Here is a 19,366-nt window from a genome sequence, read left to right on the forward strand (position 1 = left end):
ATCTTCCCATCAACGTAAACATCTATGACAGCTATACCTTGACATATGAGAGATAACTGCCCGATGTGCAGTCTTCGCCAGTGTGAACAATGGCGGCGTAAAGCTTGTACATCAGTTTGGACTTGCAGGGGTGTGTTAGGTATCGGCGCAGGTCCAACTCTTTGGAGAACTTAACATTCTGAAAGGGAAGGAAAAACAGGAACACTTTAGGAAATGTTGTGTCATGCCACCCTGGTATGTATGCATTTGCCTTCCAATAATAAACTGAATCTCCTGCTTTGAAAAAAGGCAAAAGTATAACTGTCTCCTGTATCCTGGAACTCAAACTATGTACTGAAAACATACTGTTTCTACTATATGAACTATTTCCAAACAGAGGGGAATTTTGCATAGTGCTGCCTTTCCATAGCTTGCCCTTCAGCGCCCATCCCAGTTGCCTGGAGGGAATTAGAAGACAAAACATAGTGAGGCCTGGTACAATATGTACACCAGACAAGAAGCAGAAGTAAAATGACCTCCTCTCAAAGTGAAAAATGAGTCAGCTGGGTTTTTATTGACAACCCATTGTTGAGAGTGTAACTCTCATCAAACTTCCAGAAGCTTATAATCCAAATCTCCTGTGATTTCTCATGGGATCTAATAATATCCTCATCAGATTCTCATGAGGTTTCATGAGATATGCATCTGAGATTTTGTAAACAAAGTCTCGATGTATTCCATTGTGCCTAATTTTCACTACTTCCATTGTGGCCAACATATAATTAACCTTGTCAATCTTCCCGTTGACGGACTTGTCAAAACGCTTGAGCACCAAGGTCAGAATGTTCGGCGGATCGTGGATGGAGTGAGCGTGATAATCATACTTTGCATCGCAACTGCAAAAGAAAAATAGCAAAAGTCGTCACCAAGAAAAAGATGACATCAATATCAATCACAGGAATTGAAGTTCATTGTCATGATGAATGCATTGTAACAAACTATTAAAACCAAAAGCAAAATCAAATCAAATGTTGGCAGGAACACCAAAAGTGCAACTAAAAAACAACCTTTTCTGATAAGGTGTCATTTCAGTGCCCATCCAGGTTTCCTCACAGCATTAAGCATCAATTACAGTGTTAAAGTGCATAACATGTACACCAATAACAGGACTACTACAACAACAACTACTACTACTACTACTACTACTACTACTACAACTACTACTACTCTCACTACTACGCCACACCATTTTGCTGCTCCTCGAGGTGTGCTAATTTTCGACATTTCCTCCTCATCCTCCTCCGTTTTTGTTTGTATTGTTGTTTTGTTTTGGTTATCTTAACCGAGTTGGTTCATTTTAGTATTTTATTTTGACGTTCCGTTTGATTTAATTAGTCCTTTTGGTTTCAGGCCTAGCCGCGGCATGCGGCCGCGCCCGTGTGGGACTAGTTACGCCTTATTGCGGCGATATCGTGAAAGTACTTAGCGACCATTTTGTTCTTTGGTTTAATCATCATTTAGTGTGCTGAAATTGCTCACTGTGGTGAGCAGGTGTGTCAGTGAGCATTATTTGATGAATAACGTGTATTTGTTACCTTGGTTCTGAGAGGACAATTAATTATTTTTGAATCATGCCGATGCATAATGAATGGGCTGATGTCGCTATTTTTTCACTATTTTCCTGGATTTTGTTGTTGTTTTTTTACACCAAATTAGTTGCTATTTTTTCACTATTTTGCTGGATTTTGTTGTTTTTTTACACCAAATTAGATGCTATTTTTCACTATTTGCCTGGATTTTGTTGTTTTTTTTACACCAAATTAGTTGCTATTTTTTTCACTATTTCCCTGAATTTTTTTAAATCAAATTAGTTGTTATTTTTTCACTATTTTCCTGCATTTTTTTTCACCAAATTAGTTGCAATTTTTTTTCACTATTTCCCTGAATTTTGTTTTTTTACACCAAATTAGTTGCTATTTTTTCACTATTTTCCTGGATTTTTGTTTTTTTTACACCAAATTAGTTGATATTTTTTCACTATTTTCCTGGATTTTTGGTTTTTTTTTACACCAAACTAGTTGATATTTTTTCACTATTTTCCTGGATTTTGTTGTTTTTTTACACCAAATTAGTTGCTATTTTTTCACTATTTTGCTGGGTTTTGTTTTTTTCACCAAATTAGTTGATATTTTTCACTATTTTCCTGGATTTTGTTGTTTTTTTACACCAAATTAGTTGATTTTTTTCACTATTTCCCTGAATTTTGTTTTTTTTACACCAAATTAGTTGCTATTTTTCACTATTTTCCTGGATTTGGTTGTTTTTTTTACACCAAATTAGTTGATTTTTTTTCACTATTTCCCTGAATTTTGTTTTTTTTACACCAAATTAGTTGATTTTTTTCACTATTTCCCTGAATTTTGTTTTTTTTACACCAAATTAGTTGCTATTTTTTCACCATTTTCCTGAACTTATACTTTTTCCACCAATTTCGTCGTTATTTTTTCACGACGTTTTTGTTCCAAAAGTGGCTATTTAAAATATATTCTATTTTTTTCCTAATTTGTTTTGTTCCAAAACTCACTCTTTAAAAACTATTTTTCTCCCAGTTGTTTTTCTTCAACTAAGAAACACACATTTAATGTGCTATTAAAAGATGAACTTGACACCTCTCATCATGTGTGTATCCTGTAAACACATGCATGATTGACTCACATGAAGAGTAAGTTGAACGGTGGGCCCCACCACTGGACTACATCCAATATCATAGCATATCATATCATTTACCACCGGAAACCCGAAGAGGGTGCGCACCCACTGCACTAACTCCCTCCAGGCTCCCACCACACCCCTGCATTGCGCTATGTCGATAGATAAAGATTTACATGCGATAACTCAATTTTATTCCTTCCCCGGGGATTTCTGAAGGTAAAATGTGAAACTTCCCACCTCTCGCAATCCACGTCCGACTCAATCCTCTGGGAGAAGTGGCGCTTCAAGGCCGACGTCACATTGGTCACGTGCTGTGGGTAAAGAGCACAACAATGAGGTGTGAAAAAATAAATTCCAAAATAACAATCGGACATGAATCGTGGCGGCAAGTGCTTCAAATACTCGCCATTTGATATCCACATTTGAGGGATATAAAATAAATTGTATTAAACGAAACATATGGATGAATCATCGTGCCTGTGAAACACCAGGATAACAGTTTTTGTCTGGGAAACAAATAACATGTTTTGATAACTCCCCCTTCAGTGGAGGATGAATGTGCATGTGACGTCACCACATTGGTTGTCCGCCATCTTGGTGTACAAGCAAACAAAAGGAAACTACATGTGGGCTGCATCTTTGTGTTTACATCAGTTAAAAGAGGAGTTAAAATGGTGAAGCTTTGCGCATTATTTTGTTGTGACAATTGTACCGATGGAGGATTGGTTACCGTGTCATAGACTACCGACAGCACAACAATATGGAGACTTGCGAGTTATGAGGGACGCGTTCAAGTTGGATTCGGAATGAGATTCTCACATTAGTCCAAGAAACGGCAAACGTGTGTGTGTGTGTGTGTGTGTGTGTGTGTGTGTGTGTGTGTGTGTGTGTGTGTGTCAATATGTGTATGTATGTGTGTGTGTGTGTGTGTGTGTCAATATGTGTATTTGTGTGTTTGTGTGTGTGTATCAATATGTGTATTTGTGTGTGTGTGAGTGTGTGTGTCAATATGTGTATTTGTGTGAGAGAGAGAGTGTGTGTGTGTGTGTGTGTGTGTGTGTGTGTGTGAGTGTGTGTGTGTGTGTTTGTGTGTGTGTTTGCGTGTGTGTGTGTGTGTGTGTGTGTGTGTGTGTGTGTGTGTGTGTGTGTGTGTGTGTGTGTGTGTGTGTGTGTGTGTGTGTGTATTTGTGTGTGTGTGTAAGTTGTTGTTGGATATCTGAACTGTATTGATGGATACTGATACTGCATCCATGTTTTGACCGTCTGAAACTCCCTTGAAGTAAATATATCTGCCCTCAACTTTTCAGGATTGACAGGAGTAGACCCAGCAGAACTCGAACTTGAACTGGCTGGTTTGCAGGAAGGACAAGGACATGTGGAGTTCGAAATTCAGAGGCTTCGTGACCAAACTCGAAAGTCGAGAAAGGCACAGATCTACCCTGTTACAGATCTACCCTGGCACAGATCTACCCTGGCACAGATCTACCCTGGCACAGATCTACCCTGGCACAGATCTACCCTGGCACAGGTCTACCCTGGCACAGATCTACCCTGGCACAGATCTACCCTGGCACAGATCTTCCCTGGTACAGATCTACCCTGGTACAGGTCTACCCTGGCACAGGTCTAACCTGGCACAGGTCTACCCTGGCACAGATCTACCCTGGCACAGATCTACCCTGGCACAGATCTACCCTGGCACAGGTCTACCCTGCCACAGGTCTACCCTGGCACAGATCTACCCTGGCACAGATCTACCCTGGCACAGATCTACCCTGGCACAGATCTTCCCTGGTACAGATCTACCCTGGTAAAGATCTACCCTGGTACAGATCTACCCTGGCACAGATCTACCCTGGCACAGGTCTACCCTGGCACAGATCTACCCTGGCACAGATCTACCCTGGCACAGGTCCACCCTTGTACAGGTCTACCCTGTTACAGATCTACCCTGGCACAGATCTACCCTTGTACAGGTCTATTCTGGTACAGATATACCTTGGCACAGATCTACCCTGGCACAGATCTACCCTGGCACAGGTCTACCCTTGTACAGGTCTATTCTGGTACAGATCTACCCTGGCACAGGTCTACCCTTGTACAGGTCTATTCTGGTACAGATCTACCCTGGCACAGATCTACCCTGGCACAGATCTACCCTGGCACAGGTCTACCCTTGTACAGGTCTACCGTGGCACAGATCTACACTGGCACAGATCTACCCTGGTACAGATCTACCCTGGTACAGATCTAACCTGGTACAGATCTACCCTGGTACAGAGCTAACCTGGTACAGATCTACCCTGGTACAGGTATACCCTTGTAGAGGTCTATCCTGGTACAGATCTACCCTGGCACAGGTCTACCCTTGTACAGTTCTATCCTGGTACAGATCTACCCTGGCACAGGTCCACCCTGGTACAGATCTAACCTGGTACAGATGTTGTTGTGGAAAACCATTCAGGTCCGCACAACTTTTAGTCCAACGGTTTGGTTTAATTGCATTTAGATCATCACATCATTCCTGTAAGTAGAAATACACAATAAGCATACGATGCGACATCTCATAAAGCCATTCATATCAGTCAATGCAAGCAAGCTAGATATTCTATAAAGGCGTACCATTAACGAGGCTACCGATGTAACATGTCACAAGGGAGAAGTCTCGGAGCACTGACACGGCAACGGGTCTTATAGTCACGCCCCTAGTGGGGACAACAATGACAGCGAGCAGCGAGCATCCCCACCCGGGTTCAGTACGGATACGATTTCACTACATTCACCCCCCCGTCAGAATTATACGGCCGCGTGGCTAAAAGCGAGTGAGCGTCAGCATGGGCGCGGAGTATTAGTCGGCCCAACCGTAGCGGGCCGGGCGGCGAATTTCTCTGCCAGCACGCGTTCGAAATTCCCCGGGTACGGCGTCTCGTAACCCTGTATCCCCGGTGTCAGAGGCGTCAACAGGGTCGGGTGATGAAGGGGGTAACGCCAAGTCGTCGGACCCGGGCAGTCTCGACGGGGGGAGGGTCGGTGGACTGTCGGCGATGGGAGCGTCGGGAGAGGTCATAGTCTCATAGACGGGTTCGACTGGTTCGTCCGATTCCCTACTAAGGTCGTCGACCCCGCAAGGGGCAAGATGACGAACGGAGACAGTAGTCTCACGACCATCAGACGTCATCACACGAGCATGCTCAGGATTAGCCTGGAGAATCTGCACTTTGTCCACAAGGGGGTCGTACTTGCTCGCGCGAACTGCCCGTTTAAGGTAGGCCGGCCCGGGCCCAGCGAGCCAACTGGGCAAAGACCGTATACACCCCGAGCTCCTGGGGTGGTGGAAAAGACGCTCGTGGGGAGTTTGGTTAGTTGCCGTACTCAGGAGTGCCCGGATTGAGTTCAACGCCGCAGGTAGCGACCAAGCCCATTTATCGAGGCCCCGGCCGTGGGTCCGGAGATGGAGCATGACGGCCCTCCAGATAATCCCGTTGAAGCGTTCGATCTGCCCATTAGCCTGGGGTCTATACGGCGTGGTGTAACTAGACGCAACGTTGTTTTGGAGCAGATAGCCGCGCACCTCCTGAGACAAGAAGACTGCACCCCGGTCGGTATGGACATAGGCCGGGTAACCGAACATTGAGAACAAGTTCTGTAAGCAACGCATCACCGTGGCAGCAGTCATGTCCGCGCACATATAAGCAAAGGGGAGTCGTGAGTACTCATCAACGATAGTGAGCAGATAGCGAGAGCCGCTCGACACCGGCAAAGGGCCCTTGAAATCCATCGCCAAGCGTTCCCACGGGCGTGTAGCCTTCACCAGAGTCCCCATAGGGGGGTTATAGAAACGCGGTTTGATTTCCGCGCAGATAGCGCAGTCGCGACAGATACGGCGGATATCGTCAATCGAGTAAGGGAGATTCCCACTCCGCACGAAATGAGCGAAACGCGTTACGCCGGGATGGCCCGCAGTAGCATGCAGCACCCGTAGGCCCTCCAACGAGGTGATACCAGCACATGTAGTGGGGCGCGATAAGGCATCGGCGGCCTGGTTATCCTTCCCTGGGCGATATTTGATGGTGTAACAGAAGTCGGCGAGTTCGATACGCCAGCGAGTGATTTTCTCGTTCTTAATGCGCTGGGCGTGTAAGGTGTCGTACATGAACGCAACGCTTTGCTGGTCCGTGATGATTTGGAAGCTCCGCCCGAGTAGGTACGGGCGCCATCGCCGAATAGACTCGACGATCGCATACGCTTCCTTTTCAACGGACGAGTGCCGCCGCTCAGCGGAGGTAAGAGTCCGTGAAAAGAAAGCCACGGGACGTCCCCCTTGGGAGAGGGTCGCCGCGATGGCCTGATCCGAGGCGTCACTTTCGAGGACGAACGAGCCGCTCTCGTCAATGGTTGCTACGGCTGCTCGGGCGATGTCGGTCTTAAGTCCTTCAAAGGCCGTCAATGCGGCCGAACTCAGGGGAAAGGTGTCGCAGGCCACAAGGGGGCGAAGTTTCGCGGAGAAATTTTGCACCCATTTGGAGTAATGGGCGAACAGCCCAAGGGCGCGTTTCAGGGAAGCCCGATCGCAGGGAGGGGCCATGTCGAGCAAAGGTCGCAGACGTTCCTTATCCGGAGAGACAGAGCCATGGGTCACGGTGTACCCCAGAAGATCTATGGTGCGTAGGGAGTATCGGCACTTATCCTCGTTCATAGTTAAGTGATACCGTTGCGCGACCTCAAGGAAGCGCTTCAGATTAGCGTCATGGTGCCCTTGGTCATATCCACAAACCGTAAGGTTATCGAGGTAGACGAAAACATCGGTTAAGTGCTCCCGCGCAACGAGGTCATCCATGGCCCTCTGGAAACAAGCGACCCCGTTCGTCACCCCAAAGGGCAATCGTGTAAATTGGTACAACCGCTGCCCCGACTCGAAAGCGGTATAGATACGATCCGCCCTAGAGATAGGGATCTGGTGGTACGCACTACGGAGATCGAGAGTACTATAGACCGAATACTGGGACACCTGTTGCACTAGCGCGTCCATCCCCGGAAGGGGGTAGGCATCCAGCTGTGTAAAGCGGTTAATCGTTTGGGAATAGTCGATTACCATGCGTTTGCGGTGGGCCTCACTGCGCACCACTAAGACCTGAGCACGCCACGGTGACCTACTAGGTTCTATGATGCCGTCTTTCAAGAGCTGTGTCGTTTCGTCCGCAATGAATTGCATGTCCGCGCGGGAGTAGCGTCTCGATTTTACCGCGACAGGGGTACAGTCGGAGGTTAGATTGGGGAACAGCGAAAGCGGACGGACGTCCATTTGCGCTAGGGCGCACACCGTTAGCGCGTCGTCCGCCCCCACAACAAGAGTGTCAGGCCCACCGAACTCCATTACCAGACGTCCATGCAGCTTAAGAAAATCGTGTCCTAGCAGAATATCAGCACATAATGCGGGTAAAACCATAAGGTGTACATCAGGGAAAACCCGTCCCTTTAGCACTAGTTTCAATCGGCATTCCCCTTTTGTGCTAAGCCGGAGTCCCTGGGATGCCATGAAGATCCGTCGTGTAGACCGCCCGATCCGCCATCCATGCCTGAGCACAAGTCGCTGGTCGATAAAACTATCCGTAGATCCGGTGTCCACCAAGGCCTGAACACAATGGCCCTCAACCATAAGGGGAATAAGGGCTTGAGCCAGGCCAGACGAGGCAGCTGGGAGCGGGACTGAGCCCCCCGAATGGGTCGGACCAGCCTCGCGGGTGGATCCTACACCAGCTGCAGTTTTGCGATCGTGGCCGGAGTCTGCGTTGACCATGGGAAATCCATTATCGTCATCAGAGGACTTTCCCCAGCATTCCGGTGTTTCGCGATTCAAAATCCGATGAGAAAAGGCCTCAGTAGTATTTGACATCGCCTTTTGACACTCCTGGCAGATAAAGGCTTCCGTTGTAGCCGAAATCGCCTTTTTCGTTTGGTCGCTTTGACAAAAGGCTTCCGTAGTATTCGAAATCGCCTTTTTCGTTTGGTCGCTTTGACAAAAGGCGTCCGTAGTAGTATTCGAAATCGCCTTTTTCGTTTGGTCGCTTTGACAAGAGGCTTCCGTAGTATTCGAAAGCTGTTTCTTCCCTTGCGTGGCTCGAGGTTTGGCCAAGGACGCGGCCTTTGTCCCCGATGGAGAATGAGACGGTGGTGGCTTTCCGGTGGCGCCAGTCAAGGTTGTCTGAGCGCCCAGCGGGCCGCAGCGAGGGGCCCTCCCCTTCGAAGACGGGTAAGGCGCTGGGCTCGTGGGTTCTGCTACAAGCCCGTTCAAGGTTGCCGCGCCTGCGCGACCGCGGCTGCGCGTGTCGAAGGGCCGCGAGCCGCGTGCCGATTTCTTGCAAACTTTCGCGTAATGTCCCTTTAGCGAGCACAAATGGCAAATAGCGTCACGTGCCGGACACACGACTCGGGCATGACGAGGCCCTCCACAAAAAAAACATGCGGCCCCGCGCAAGGCCTTGGGTCTGCTGGTCGTAACGGCAGCTGTCAGGGTAGGGTCATCCTCCGGAGCATCCCGGAGTTCAGCAGGCGGATCCACGTCCTCGTCAGTGGTCCTCACCGGCCGGGCGTGTAGTGAGGTGCCCGCCAAAAGGCGCGTGCGATCATAGGCGTTCGATTGCATCCGCGCTTCAGTATACACCGTCGCTTGCTCAACCGCCGTAGCGAAGGTCAGGTCGGTCTTCTCCAAGAGTTTGAGACGTAGTTCCTGAGAGGAGACCCCTGCTATGAAGGCATCTAAAAGTCGATCATCTTTAGCCTGCTCGGGAGTCCGTGGCTGGGCGCTGTCCAGCATGAGCTGCCGGAGCTCCTGGGCGTAATGATCCATAGGCTCGTTGGGTTGCTGCCGTCGCGTCTGCAGCAAATAACGCGCATACACAGGGCTTTTTTCTTTTATATAAAGCCGCTTGAGCTCCGCGACGGTAAGATCATACGTCGTGCATTGAGCGACTGAGTGGTAGACCCGGTAGTCGATTTTTGAGTGTAATATTGCTAGCTTCGCGGCAGGCGTCGGAGCGGTATCAGGCTCATTAAAGAGATGCTCCAGCTGCTTGAGCCAGTGCTTGAGTTGCAAGCCTCCGTCCGTGGCTTGTGGGTCGGCGCTGAAAATGGACACCGTCAACGTCTTGTTGCCAGCCATGTCAGCAGATCATAAATGCAATTAAGTGTTGTGGAAAACCATTCAGGTCCGCACAACTTTTAGTCCAACGGTTTGGTTTAATTGCATTTAGATCATCACATCATTCCTGTAAGTAGAAATACACAATAAGCATACGATGCGACATCTCATAAAGCCATTCATATCAGTCAATGCAAGCAAGCTAGATATTCTATAAAGGCGTACCATTAACGAGGCTACCGATGTAACATGTCACAAGGGAGAAGTCTCGGAGCACTGACACGGCAACGGGTCTTATAGTCACGCCCCTAGTGGGGACAACAATGACAGCGAGCAGCGAGCATCCCCACCCGGGTTCAGTACGGATACGATTTCACTACAGATGTACCCTGGTACAGGTCTACCCTTGTACAGGTCTATCCTGGTACAGATCTACCTTGGCACAGGTCTACCCTTGTACAGGTCTACCCTGGTACAGATCTACGCTGGCACAGGTCCACCCTGGCACAGATCTAACCTGGTACAGATCTAACCTGGTACAGATCTACACTGGCACAGATCTACACTGGCACAGGTCTACCCTGGCACAGGTCTACCCTTGTACAGGTCTACCCTTGTACAGGTCTACCCTTGTACAGGTCTATCCTGGTAGAGATCTAACCTGGTACAGATTTACCCTGGTACAGATCTAACCTGGTACAGATCTAACCTGGTACAGATCTACCCTGCCACTTCAACACAGATGTCCTGAATTCGATGATTTCAAAAAAACAAGCCAATTGTGTTTGAAGTTTGGAATTCTTTACCGGATACCGACAGTAACATGGAGAGATATGCACTTGGCATTCTGTCCACCTTCGGATATACTTTCCGATGCGAGCAGGTGTTTTCAAGTATGAATTTCATAAAAAATCACACTGAGAAACTAATTGAACAAGGCGAGTTCAGAGTCTTGCTTGAAAATGAAAACGACTCCATTCTGTCCAAACATCGAACAACTCTGCAGAGAAACTCGACAGCAGAAATTGAACTAAAATATGGGTAATCTGACTCAAGATACTGAAGAAAAATGAATGGCCGCTTTAGTGATGGAAACGCAATAAACATGTGTTGAGTTACAAATCAATGTTTGTGTCTTTTTCCTGTTATTCAATTCCAGAACAATGCAGCTCTCAATATATTACCTTTTGACCAAATTTGGAAAAAATGGATCTTCTTGTCATTTGGGTGAGGTGAGGAGGCACAGCCCCACCCTCTTCCCACATGTGCAGGGTGGTAGTGCCTCGACAGATTGCATGTCACTGCATATACGATGCATTTACGATGGACAGAGTCAGAAACGGGGCGTATGGATTGGGTCTCGCTCGTCCGTCCGTCTGTCTGTGCATGCGTGTATCCACAACCATATATCGTACATGTTTGGACCGATTTTGCTCATAGTAGACACAAAGACAACACATGATTGTATACATATGCACATCATTTTGTTTCGCGATGCGATCAACGATGACCGACTGGCGGCCATTTTAGATGCAAAAAACCTGATGTGGAACACTTCCTCAACCATATCTCGGAGATGTATGGACGAATTTTGTTCATACTTGACACAAAGACAACACATGATTGTATACATATGCACATCATTTTGTTTCGCGATGCGATCAAAGATGGCCGACTGGCGGTCATTTTAGATGCAAAAAAACCCCAATGTTAAACACGTCCTCAACCATTTCTCGGACATGCATTTATTGATCTTATTCAAACTTGCCGCACAGATAAGGAATGAGGGCTTACATATGCAAAATGTTTTGTTTTGGAATCCCACCAAAAATGGCCGACTGGCGGCCGTTTAGCTCTGTAAAGCAAAATTACTAAAACCATGGGGGCCATGACATTTTATGTCTTATTGTCCTTGTTAAATCGTCAAAACGAAATTCCAATGTGTATTTCAGAGAGTGAGTTGGGGTCAGAATTTCTGGCGTATTTGAACATGTGAGTTCAAAAGATAGCTCCTCGTCACAGGTCTGTCATGTGAAGTCAGAGGAGATTTAATAAGACCAGCCAAAATCACCCGGCGTTCCCCGGGTTCTTTTTGAATGCATTTACTACTATAATTCAGCTTTTACTCGCGGCCGTGGAAGATTGACTACTATATAATTTAGCTCAGCTTTTAATTGTGAAATGGGCCCAGCCCGGCCGAAGCGGCCTCGACCGGCCTCGCCATCGAGCCGATAACCTTCCCGGGGCCCGTCCCGACATTTTTTGTATTGGAGGTTTCCTCCTATATTTCACCGTTCAGGAGATTAGCTTGCGCAGACAAACAAACAAACAAACAAAAACTTTTCTTTCATATATTTTGATAGAAGATAGAAGATAGATATGTATGTAAAAAAAAATACAGTACATGTTGATACATGTAAAGTAATTTTTTTAAACGGTCTTTGGGGTTGCAGATCTGATTTTTAATGAAGTTTTTACATACCTTTATGTCCAACACGATATGTTCGACATATTCATGGAGATGCGACACCTTTGAACAAAACTTGCATTTCACTGTAAAATTGGCAAGAAAAAAAAGATTCCAAGGTTGAAACGTAACTCAAGCAAAGAACAATGCACGCATTTTACTGAAACAGTTGGACAATAACATATATGTAAAGTACACAACCATTTTATAATGCACGTCACATGATGGCTCGGTCATATAAATACAGACTCTTCACTGCCATTTCGCACAATAAGGATTTATTTTATATGCTCGTTTCCAGATATTTACACTCAATCACAGGACTTCATTCTGTCTGATATTTAGCTTTGGCAATGTGCAAGTTACAAGCAATGAAAGTTGATGGTTTGCCAAAGTTTCAAACAACTCTGGCAGGAATTCCAGTCTTGAAAATGACTATTGAAAGTCTTTGGAGAAGACAAACTCAAAGTTGAAATCTGAAGTTGAAACCAAAAATCACTGAAAAGTTGAAATTTGTTTTATTTCATTTTTCTACCTGTAAAAATGTTTTTACCTCCGCCCCCAAAGGTAGATGGAGGTTATGTTTTCATCCATGTCTGTCTGTCATACTTTCTTATTGTCTGTCTGTCTGTTTGTGAACAAGATATCTCAAAACGTTGTGGATGGATTCGAACCAAATTTGGCAGAGATGTCGTGTATGTGACATCGACGAAATGATTAGATTTTGGTGGAGATGCGGATTCGAATCCGGCTACTAGAATTTTAAAAGGGATTCTTCACCATTGGGAGATGGGGCCAAAAACGATACATAGCAGGATATCTCAAAAAGTTGTGGACGGATTTGGACGAAACTTGGTGCACAGGTTGGGTGTACGACAAGGACTATTCAGTTCGATTTTTGTGAAAATCTGAATACGCATTTGGATATGACAATTATTTAATTTTTATGTGATTCTTCACCATTGAGTGATGGGGCTAAAACCAACATATAGCAGGATATCTCAAAAGGTTATGGACGGATTTGGATGAAACTTGGTGCACAGGTTTTGTGTGTGACAAGGAAGAATCGATTCAAGTTTGGTGAAGATCCGGATCCGGCTGGTAGAAGTTTTTAAGTGATACTTCACCATTGAGTGATGGGTCCAAAAATGATATGCATACAGCAGGATATCTCAAAAAGTTGTGGACGGATGATTTTGATTAAATGTGATTCTGTATTGTGATTTTCTGCTCTACTCTGGGATACAAAACGTAAACTGTTCACCTGGCGAAGGTGTGCTCTCTACTGAGTGCCATTCTAGTTCTCGCCTGGTAATTACAAACTAATGATATTTTGAATCATAGACTATCTTACTTTCTTGTTTTCTGAGTTTTTCGCCAATATTCTATTTTGTGGTGTCAGTCAACCCAAACCTAGTCAATCGAGCACATAGTCAACCCAGTTGTCCGGCTTTCTGATACACAATAATTATCCAAAGCAAGCGTTACGCCTAGGTCCCCCGTCGGTGAAGTGATGTGAGTTGACAAAGTGTAAGACGCAAGGTGGCCATCTTGGATTTTGACGTGGCGACCCAATCTTCAACAGCGTTCTCCCTTATGCATAGGTACACCCACACACCAGATTAGAAGTTAGTAGTTCGTTTATTTTTCAAGATATTTCGCTCACAATGTTCACAAATATATATGGTGGCGGCCATCTTGGATTTTGACGTGGCGATCCAATTTTCAATAGCGTTCTTCCTTATGCCTAGATACACCCACACACCTGATTAGAAGTTGGTACTTCGCATATTTTTCAAGATATTCCGCTCACAAGGTTCAGACATACATGGCGTCAGACATACATGGCGGCAGCCATCTTGGATTTTTACGTGCGTTGCGCCCACAAACCAAATTAGAATTCATTCCTTTTCTTGCACACGTACGCACGCCCACACGCACGCACGCCCACACGCACGCACAGACGAACGGACGCACGCACGGACACACAGACGGAGGGGAAAACCATAGTCCCCCTTTCGCTCCGCGGTGCGACGGCGGACAAAAAACCTCCCCCACACTTCCTGACCAATCAGCGGTGACAGACTGAAGATAAGGTGTAATATAACGAGCTGCTAATTGCTCAGGAAGTTGCTCTTCATATATTTGTAAACAAGAGAAAATCAGCGTTAAATCATGTATAAAATGAGCTCCATTATGAGCATTAGACCATTAAAAATAAATAAATAAATAAAAACAAAAGCTTGCGGTGGCTGGTAAAACAGAAAAAAATATTTTGTTGCACATGTACACATTGTTTGGTTTGGAAAACATTGTTTAAAAGACATATTTAACTGATTTCAACGTTTTCAACGGTTTCAACGACTGTTCCCTCGTTGCTTACCTGGTGTTCAAAATGTTCCATACAAATATTAAATCGTATCATTTTACTTTAAATATAGTCTTCAGAAGAACGACAATTGTGAGATTTGCTGATGGTATGTAAAATATAAAATAGTTTTTCCGATTGGAATTTTTTCACAATTCTTCACTTTTCCGGTAAACTTGTGGTCATACCATGAATTTATTTGTTAAACATTTTAATGTTGACATATGCAAGTATATATTTTCAAATTGTGTGGTAAACATGTGGAATGAATTGCCTCGTGAAATAGTCTCACAATGTTCTAAAACGTGTTTAGCTCACCTGGAACGAAGTTCAGGGGAGCTTATACGATGGTGCGTCGTCAGTCAGTCCGTCAGTCAGTCTGTCAGTCCGTCCGTCAGTCCGTCCGTCCGTCAGTCCGTCAGTCCGTCAGTCCGTCAGTCCGTCCATCCGTCAGTCAGTCAGTCCGTCCATCCGTCAGTCCGTCCATCCGTCAGTCAGTCAGTCCGTCCATCCGTCAGTCCGTCCATCTGTCAGTCCGTCCATCTGTCAGTCCGTCCATCTGTCAGTCCGTCCATCCGTCAGTCCGTCCATCCGTCAGTCCGTCAGTCCATCTGTAAACACTTGAAACTTAATCTCAAATCGCTGATGGGATTGCGACCAAATTTGGCACAAATTATATTTGTTGTGTTGTGACTAAAGTTTGTTCACGGCATCAGGGTCTAAGACAGTATACCGGGGGTCAAAGTGGATCCAGGTATTTATTGATCCAGGTAGGTATTTGCTTTATTCTCAGAAACTACATATGCAATTCTGATGAAACTTCACCACAGCCTTAATCACCCATGTTCTCCCAAAGTTTGTTCCTGGCATTTAAAAAATCGGGGTCTAAGGTGGGCTATGGGGGGCTTGCCCCCCAAAATAGGTATTTGCATTTTGCTCAGAACCTACACACACAATTTTGATGAAACTTCACCACAACCTTCATCATCCGTGACATACCAATGTTTGTTGAAGGTATTGGAAAAATTGGGGTCTGAGGAGGAATAACAGGGTGGGAGGGGAGGAGTATGGTTGCCCCCCAAAATAGATATTTTTTTATTTGATTGTTTAAAGTGTCATGATTATGTTAGTATGATTCTACATGCCGCCCTGTCTTCGAGCAAGCATTGAAATTGGTTTAAAATACCTTTAGTCAGTGCCGTATACTGTTTATTCTACCAGGTCAAACCTCGACTCTGATTCTGCAACTGGACCAGATGGCATCAGCCCACGGGTCCTAAAATCCTGCTCTGCCACTCTATCTCACCCTCTCTCTGTTCTTTTCACCCTATCTTTTGCTCAAGGTCATCTGCCAGCATCCTGGAAATCAGCAAACATTACCGCTTTACACAACAAAGGTGCAAAAACAGATCCTTGCAACTACAGACCAATCAGTCTGCTCCCAATTATCAGCAAAGTCATGGAATCCATCATTGCTTCGGATATGAAATCTTTCCTCTTCTCCAATGGCTTGATCTCTGATCATCAATTTGGTTTCAGACCAGGTCACTCTACTCTGGACATACTGCTTCTGCTGTCTCAACAATGGATGGAGGTCCTCAATGCCAAACAGGAAATCAGAGCTGTCTCCCTTGACATATCACGTGCCTTCGATACGGTCTGGCACCCAGCTCTGCTCACCAAACTCTCCTCCTATGGTATCCATGGAAATCTCCATGCATGGCTTGCGGACCTCCTCTCTGGTCGTAGTCAACGTGTGGCCCTGAATGGATTTCTCTCATCTCCCCTTCCCGTTCAGGCTGGAGTTCCCCAAGGCAGTGTGCTGGGCCCTGTGCTTTTTCTGGTCTTTATCAATGATCTCTCCGACTCTCTGGAAAATCCTCTGTATCTCTTTGCTGATGACTCCACTCTCTGCCGCTCCATTTCTCTTCCCTCAGATCGGCAGTCTGCAGCCTCCTCACTCTCTGAAGACCTGGACAAAATCACAGACTGGTCAAACATGTGGAACATGTCTTTCAATCCTGACAAATCTCACACTCTTACTATGTCTCTCCGAAAAGATCGACTGGACAACCCTCCCATCTACTTTCTCAACAATCCTCTCCAAGAAGTTCTGTCGCTCAAGCTTTTGGGTCTCACCATCTGCCATGATCTTTCTTGGGAAAACCACATTTCCAAGCTGGCCTCCAGAGCCAGTCGCCGACTGGGCATCCTCCGTCGTGCGAAGTCCTTCCTAGGCACACCTGAGCTCCTCACCACATACAAGGCTTTCATCCGCAGCTCAATGGAATACTGTTCTCCCCTATGGGCTGGTGCTCCTGCCTCACACCTGGCTCGGCTTCACGCTGTTGAATCCAAAGCTTTCAGAATCATTGGAATCTCCCGCGATGAAGCTATCTCTGAGGGCCTTTCACTCACTCACCGCCTGAGGGCCTCAGGTAGGTGGTCTTTCTGTCTTCTACCGACTCCTCTCAGGCCTTGCTCCCCCAGCTCTCTCTGTGCTCTGTCCCCCAAATATTCCTACAGGTCGCACAAGATCTGCCAGCCACCCGCTGATGGTTAAACTGCCGAAATCTCGGCTCTCTGCTCACCTTCACTCTTTCATTCCTCTTTTCTCCCGCCTCTGGAACAAACTCCCACACTCACTTCAATCACACTCCTCCCTCCAGGTCTTCAAAACAGCTGTTCACCACCATCTCTTATCTTCCCCCATCCAAAACCTTGATCTTTTCTACCCCCACTAATTCACCCCAGATCCACCTTGTTTGAAATTCCAACTTATTTCCTGGAAGTCTTGGCAGTGTCCATATGTTTTATACCTCTCCGACCCCCCCCCCCCTTCCCATGCCTCCCCCCCAAAGCCCTCTCCCTCCCACAGTTCTCTCGATGTCTCCATGTCTCTCGGTCCCTGCTCTCAAATGTTGTGTTTGTGTCCTTCCCTCTCTCTCCCCATCTTGTCTACCGCTCCCGATGTTATTTGTTTTGTGTGTCTGTTTGTCTTTCTGTGTGATTAATGTTCGCTCTTTCACGAGCCTCGATCTTGTATACAAAAAAAAAAAAAAAAAAAAAGACACCGAAAGACCCCAAAGCCCTCTCCATCCCACAGTTCTCTCGATGTCTCCATGTCTCTCGGTCCCTGCTCTCAAATGTTGTGTTTGTGTCCTTCCCCCTCTCTCCCCATCTTGTCTACCGCTCCCGATGTTATTTGTTTTATGTGTCTGTTTATCTTTCTGTGTGATTAATGTTCGCTCTTTCACGAGCCTCGATCTTGTATACAAAAAAAAAAAAAAAAAAAAAAAAAAAAAAAAAGGTGAGTGTCAGGGGTATTGCCCCTGTTTTAAGAATCGATACTGTTTTGAACAACTCAATATGGGTAAATATTTAAGGGGCAGGGTATTCGAAGTTGATCAATCGACCTGACCCACCAACTTGCAATATTATAAATATACATATATATATATATATATAGTCATGTGAAAAAGTAAGTACACCCCATGTAAAGTTTTGACTTTTTCAACATATTTCAACATTCAGCTATTTGATCTTCATTTCAACAATATTGATAGATAAAGGTGATATAATATAACAAATATCATGAAACATTTACATTTTGTAGGCCATTGTATAATTTAAATAAACATAAATGCAAATTTCGCATGTGGAAAAAGTAAGTACACCCCCACATTTATTCATTTTTGGAGAATAAGAAATCGATGTAGAAATAAGAAAGCAGGAATGCGAGAAGGCAGGAAAATTTATGATTTTAGGTGATGCTTACTTTTGATCTTTAGACCTTTTGACAAAATTATTAATTTGTCTTCTCCATATTCTCATCATAAAGTTTTGTTGAAAATTTCATGACAAAAGCTCAAATCGTAAAAAAAAAGTTGCGGTCCGGGCAGACACACAGAAGTGATTGTAATAAACTGTTCAGCAGCTGTGTTGGGAAATTTTGGAAAGAGGTCAATCAGAGGCAAGAGAAAAGGCTGACAAAGCGAGCAACTGGATGCCAGAAGTGAACTGGAAATTCCCTTGGAAAATTAAAACTAGACTGAAGGCTGATGAGCTCTTTTTGGAGCAAAATATCTCGGAAGGATCTTCAATATCACAGCACCTCGAACACTTCCAAGAATGTAAATGGAATTGCTTTCCAAACAGCCTTTATCCAGTCAGCAACTTAATAGCCATCATCTTTATGGTCTCAATACCAGTCTTGGTGTCCAACCCAGGCAGAGAGCCATGCTGGTGAGCATCTAGTGACAATGACAATAAGACTGTGTGGGGATCACTTAACCTCATTGGCAGTGAGACCATTAGTGGAAAAGAAAAACACAAACGATGGAAATCCCCAATAAACTTACATTGTGAGTTCAGGTTTCCACCAAATGTCTGGCTTATCAGCGTTGATTTCACACTGTGTTCATGATGCCTGAAGGATATGTGACAAAATAACATCAAATCAGTATGAAGCATTGAATAGTTGTGAAGAGATAACTGCATCAAGACATTAGCTATCAAGGAAAATAGATGTTTATACACAAACTTTTTAATCTAAAATAAGCTCATGCAGCATGGAAGTAAAAGCAAAAGGCAGCTTACCATGTTTACTGCATTTAGTACTTACTGGCATTAGACCAAATATTCAAAATTATAGATGTGGTACAGCAGATTATCAAAATTGGTAACATTTTCTGTCTGGCAT

The 19,366-nt window shown here is 45.3% G+C and overlaps 1 protein-coding gene and 1 long non-coding RNA gene across 2 annotated transcripts in view; both read right to left on the reverse strand.

The window, feature by feature from the left end:
• LOC137430866 (uncharacterized) overlaps positions 1-565 on the reverse strand; it is a 45,144-nt gene extending 44,579 nt beyond the window's left edge. The window contains exons 1-3 of the mRNA XM_078782748.1: positions 562-565; positions 335-471; positions 38-178 (exon numbers count right to left, since the gene is read on the reverse strand). Coding sequence (XP_078638874.1) covers positions 38-178; positions 335-471; positions 562-565 — 282 coding nt within the window. The remainder of the gene's footprint in view (positions 1-37; positions 179-334; positions 472-561) is intronic.
• Positions 566-2,936: 2,371 nt separating this feature from the next.
• On the reverse strand, positions 2,937-19,087 carry LOC137430794 (uncharacterized). Its single transcript, XR_013623989.1, has 3 exons — positions 19,026-19,087; positions 12,312-12,382; positions 2,937-3,002 (listed from the first exon to the last, which is right to left on the reverse strand). It is a non-coding gene; the product is annotated as an uncharacterized LOC137430794 (long non-coding RNA).
• Between the last annotated feature and the right edge of the window lie 279 nt (positions 19,088-19,366).

This window comes from Myxine glutinosa, chromosome 7 (assembly GCF_964187855.1).
Source record: "Myxine glutinosa chromosome 7, kmMyxGlut1.1, whole genome shotgun sequence".
Lineage (NCBI taxonomy): Eukaryota > Metazoa > Chordata > Myxini > Myxiniformes > Myxinidae > Myxine > Myxine glutinosa.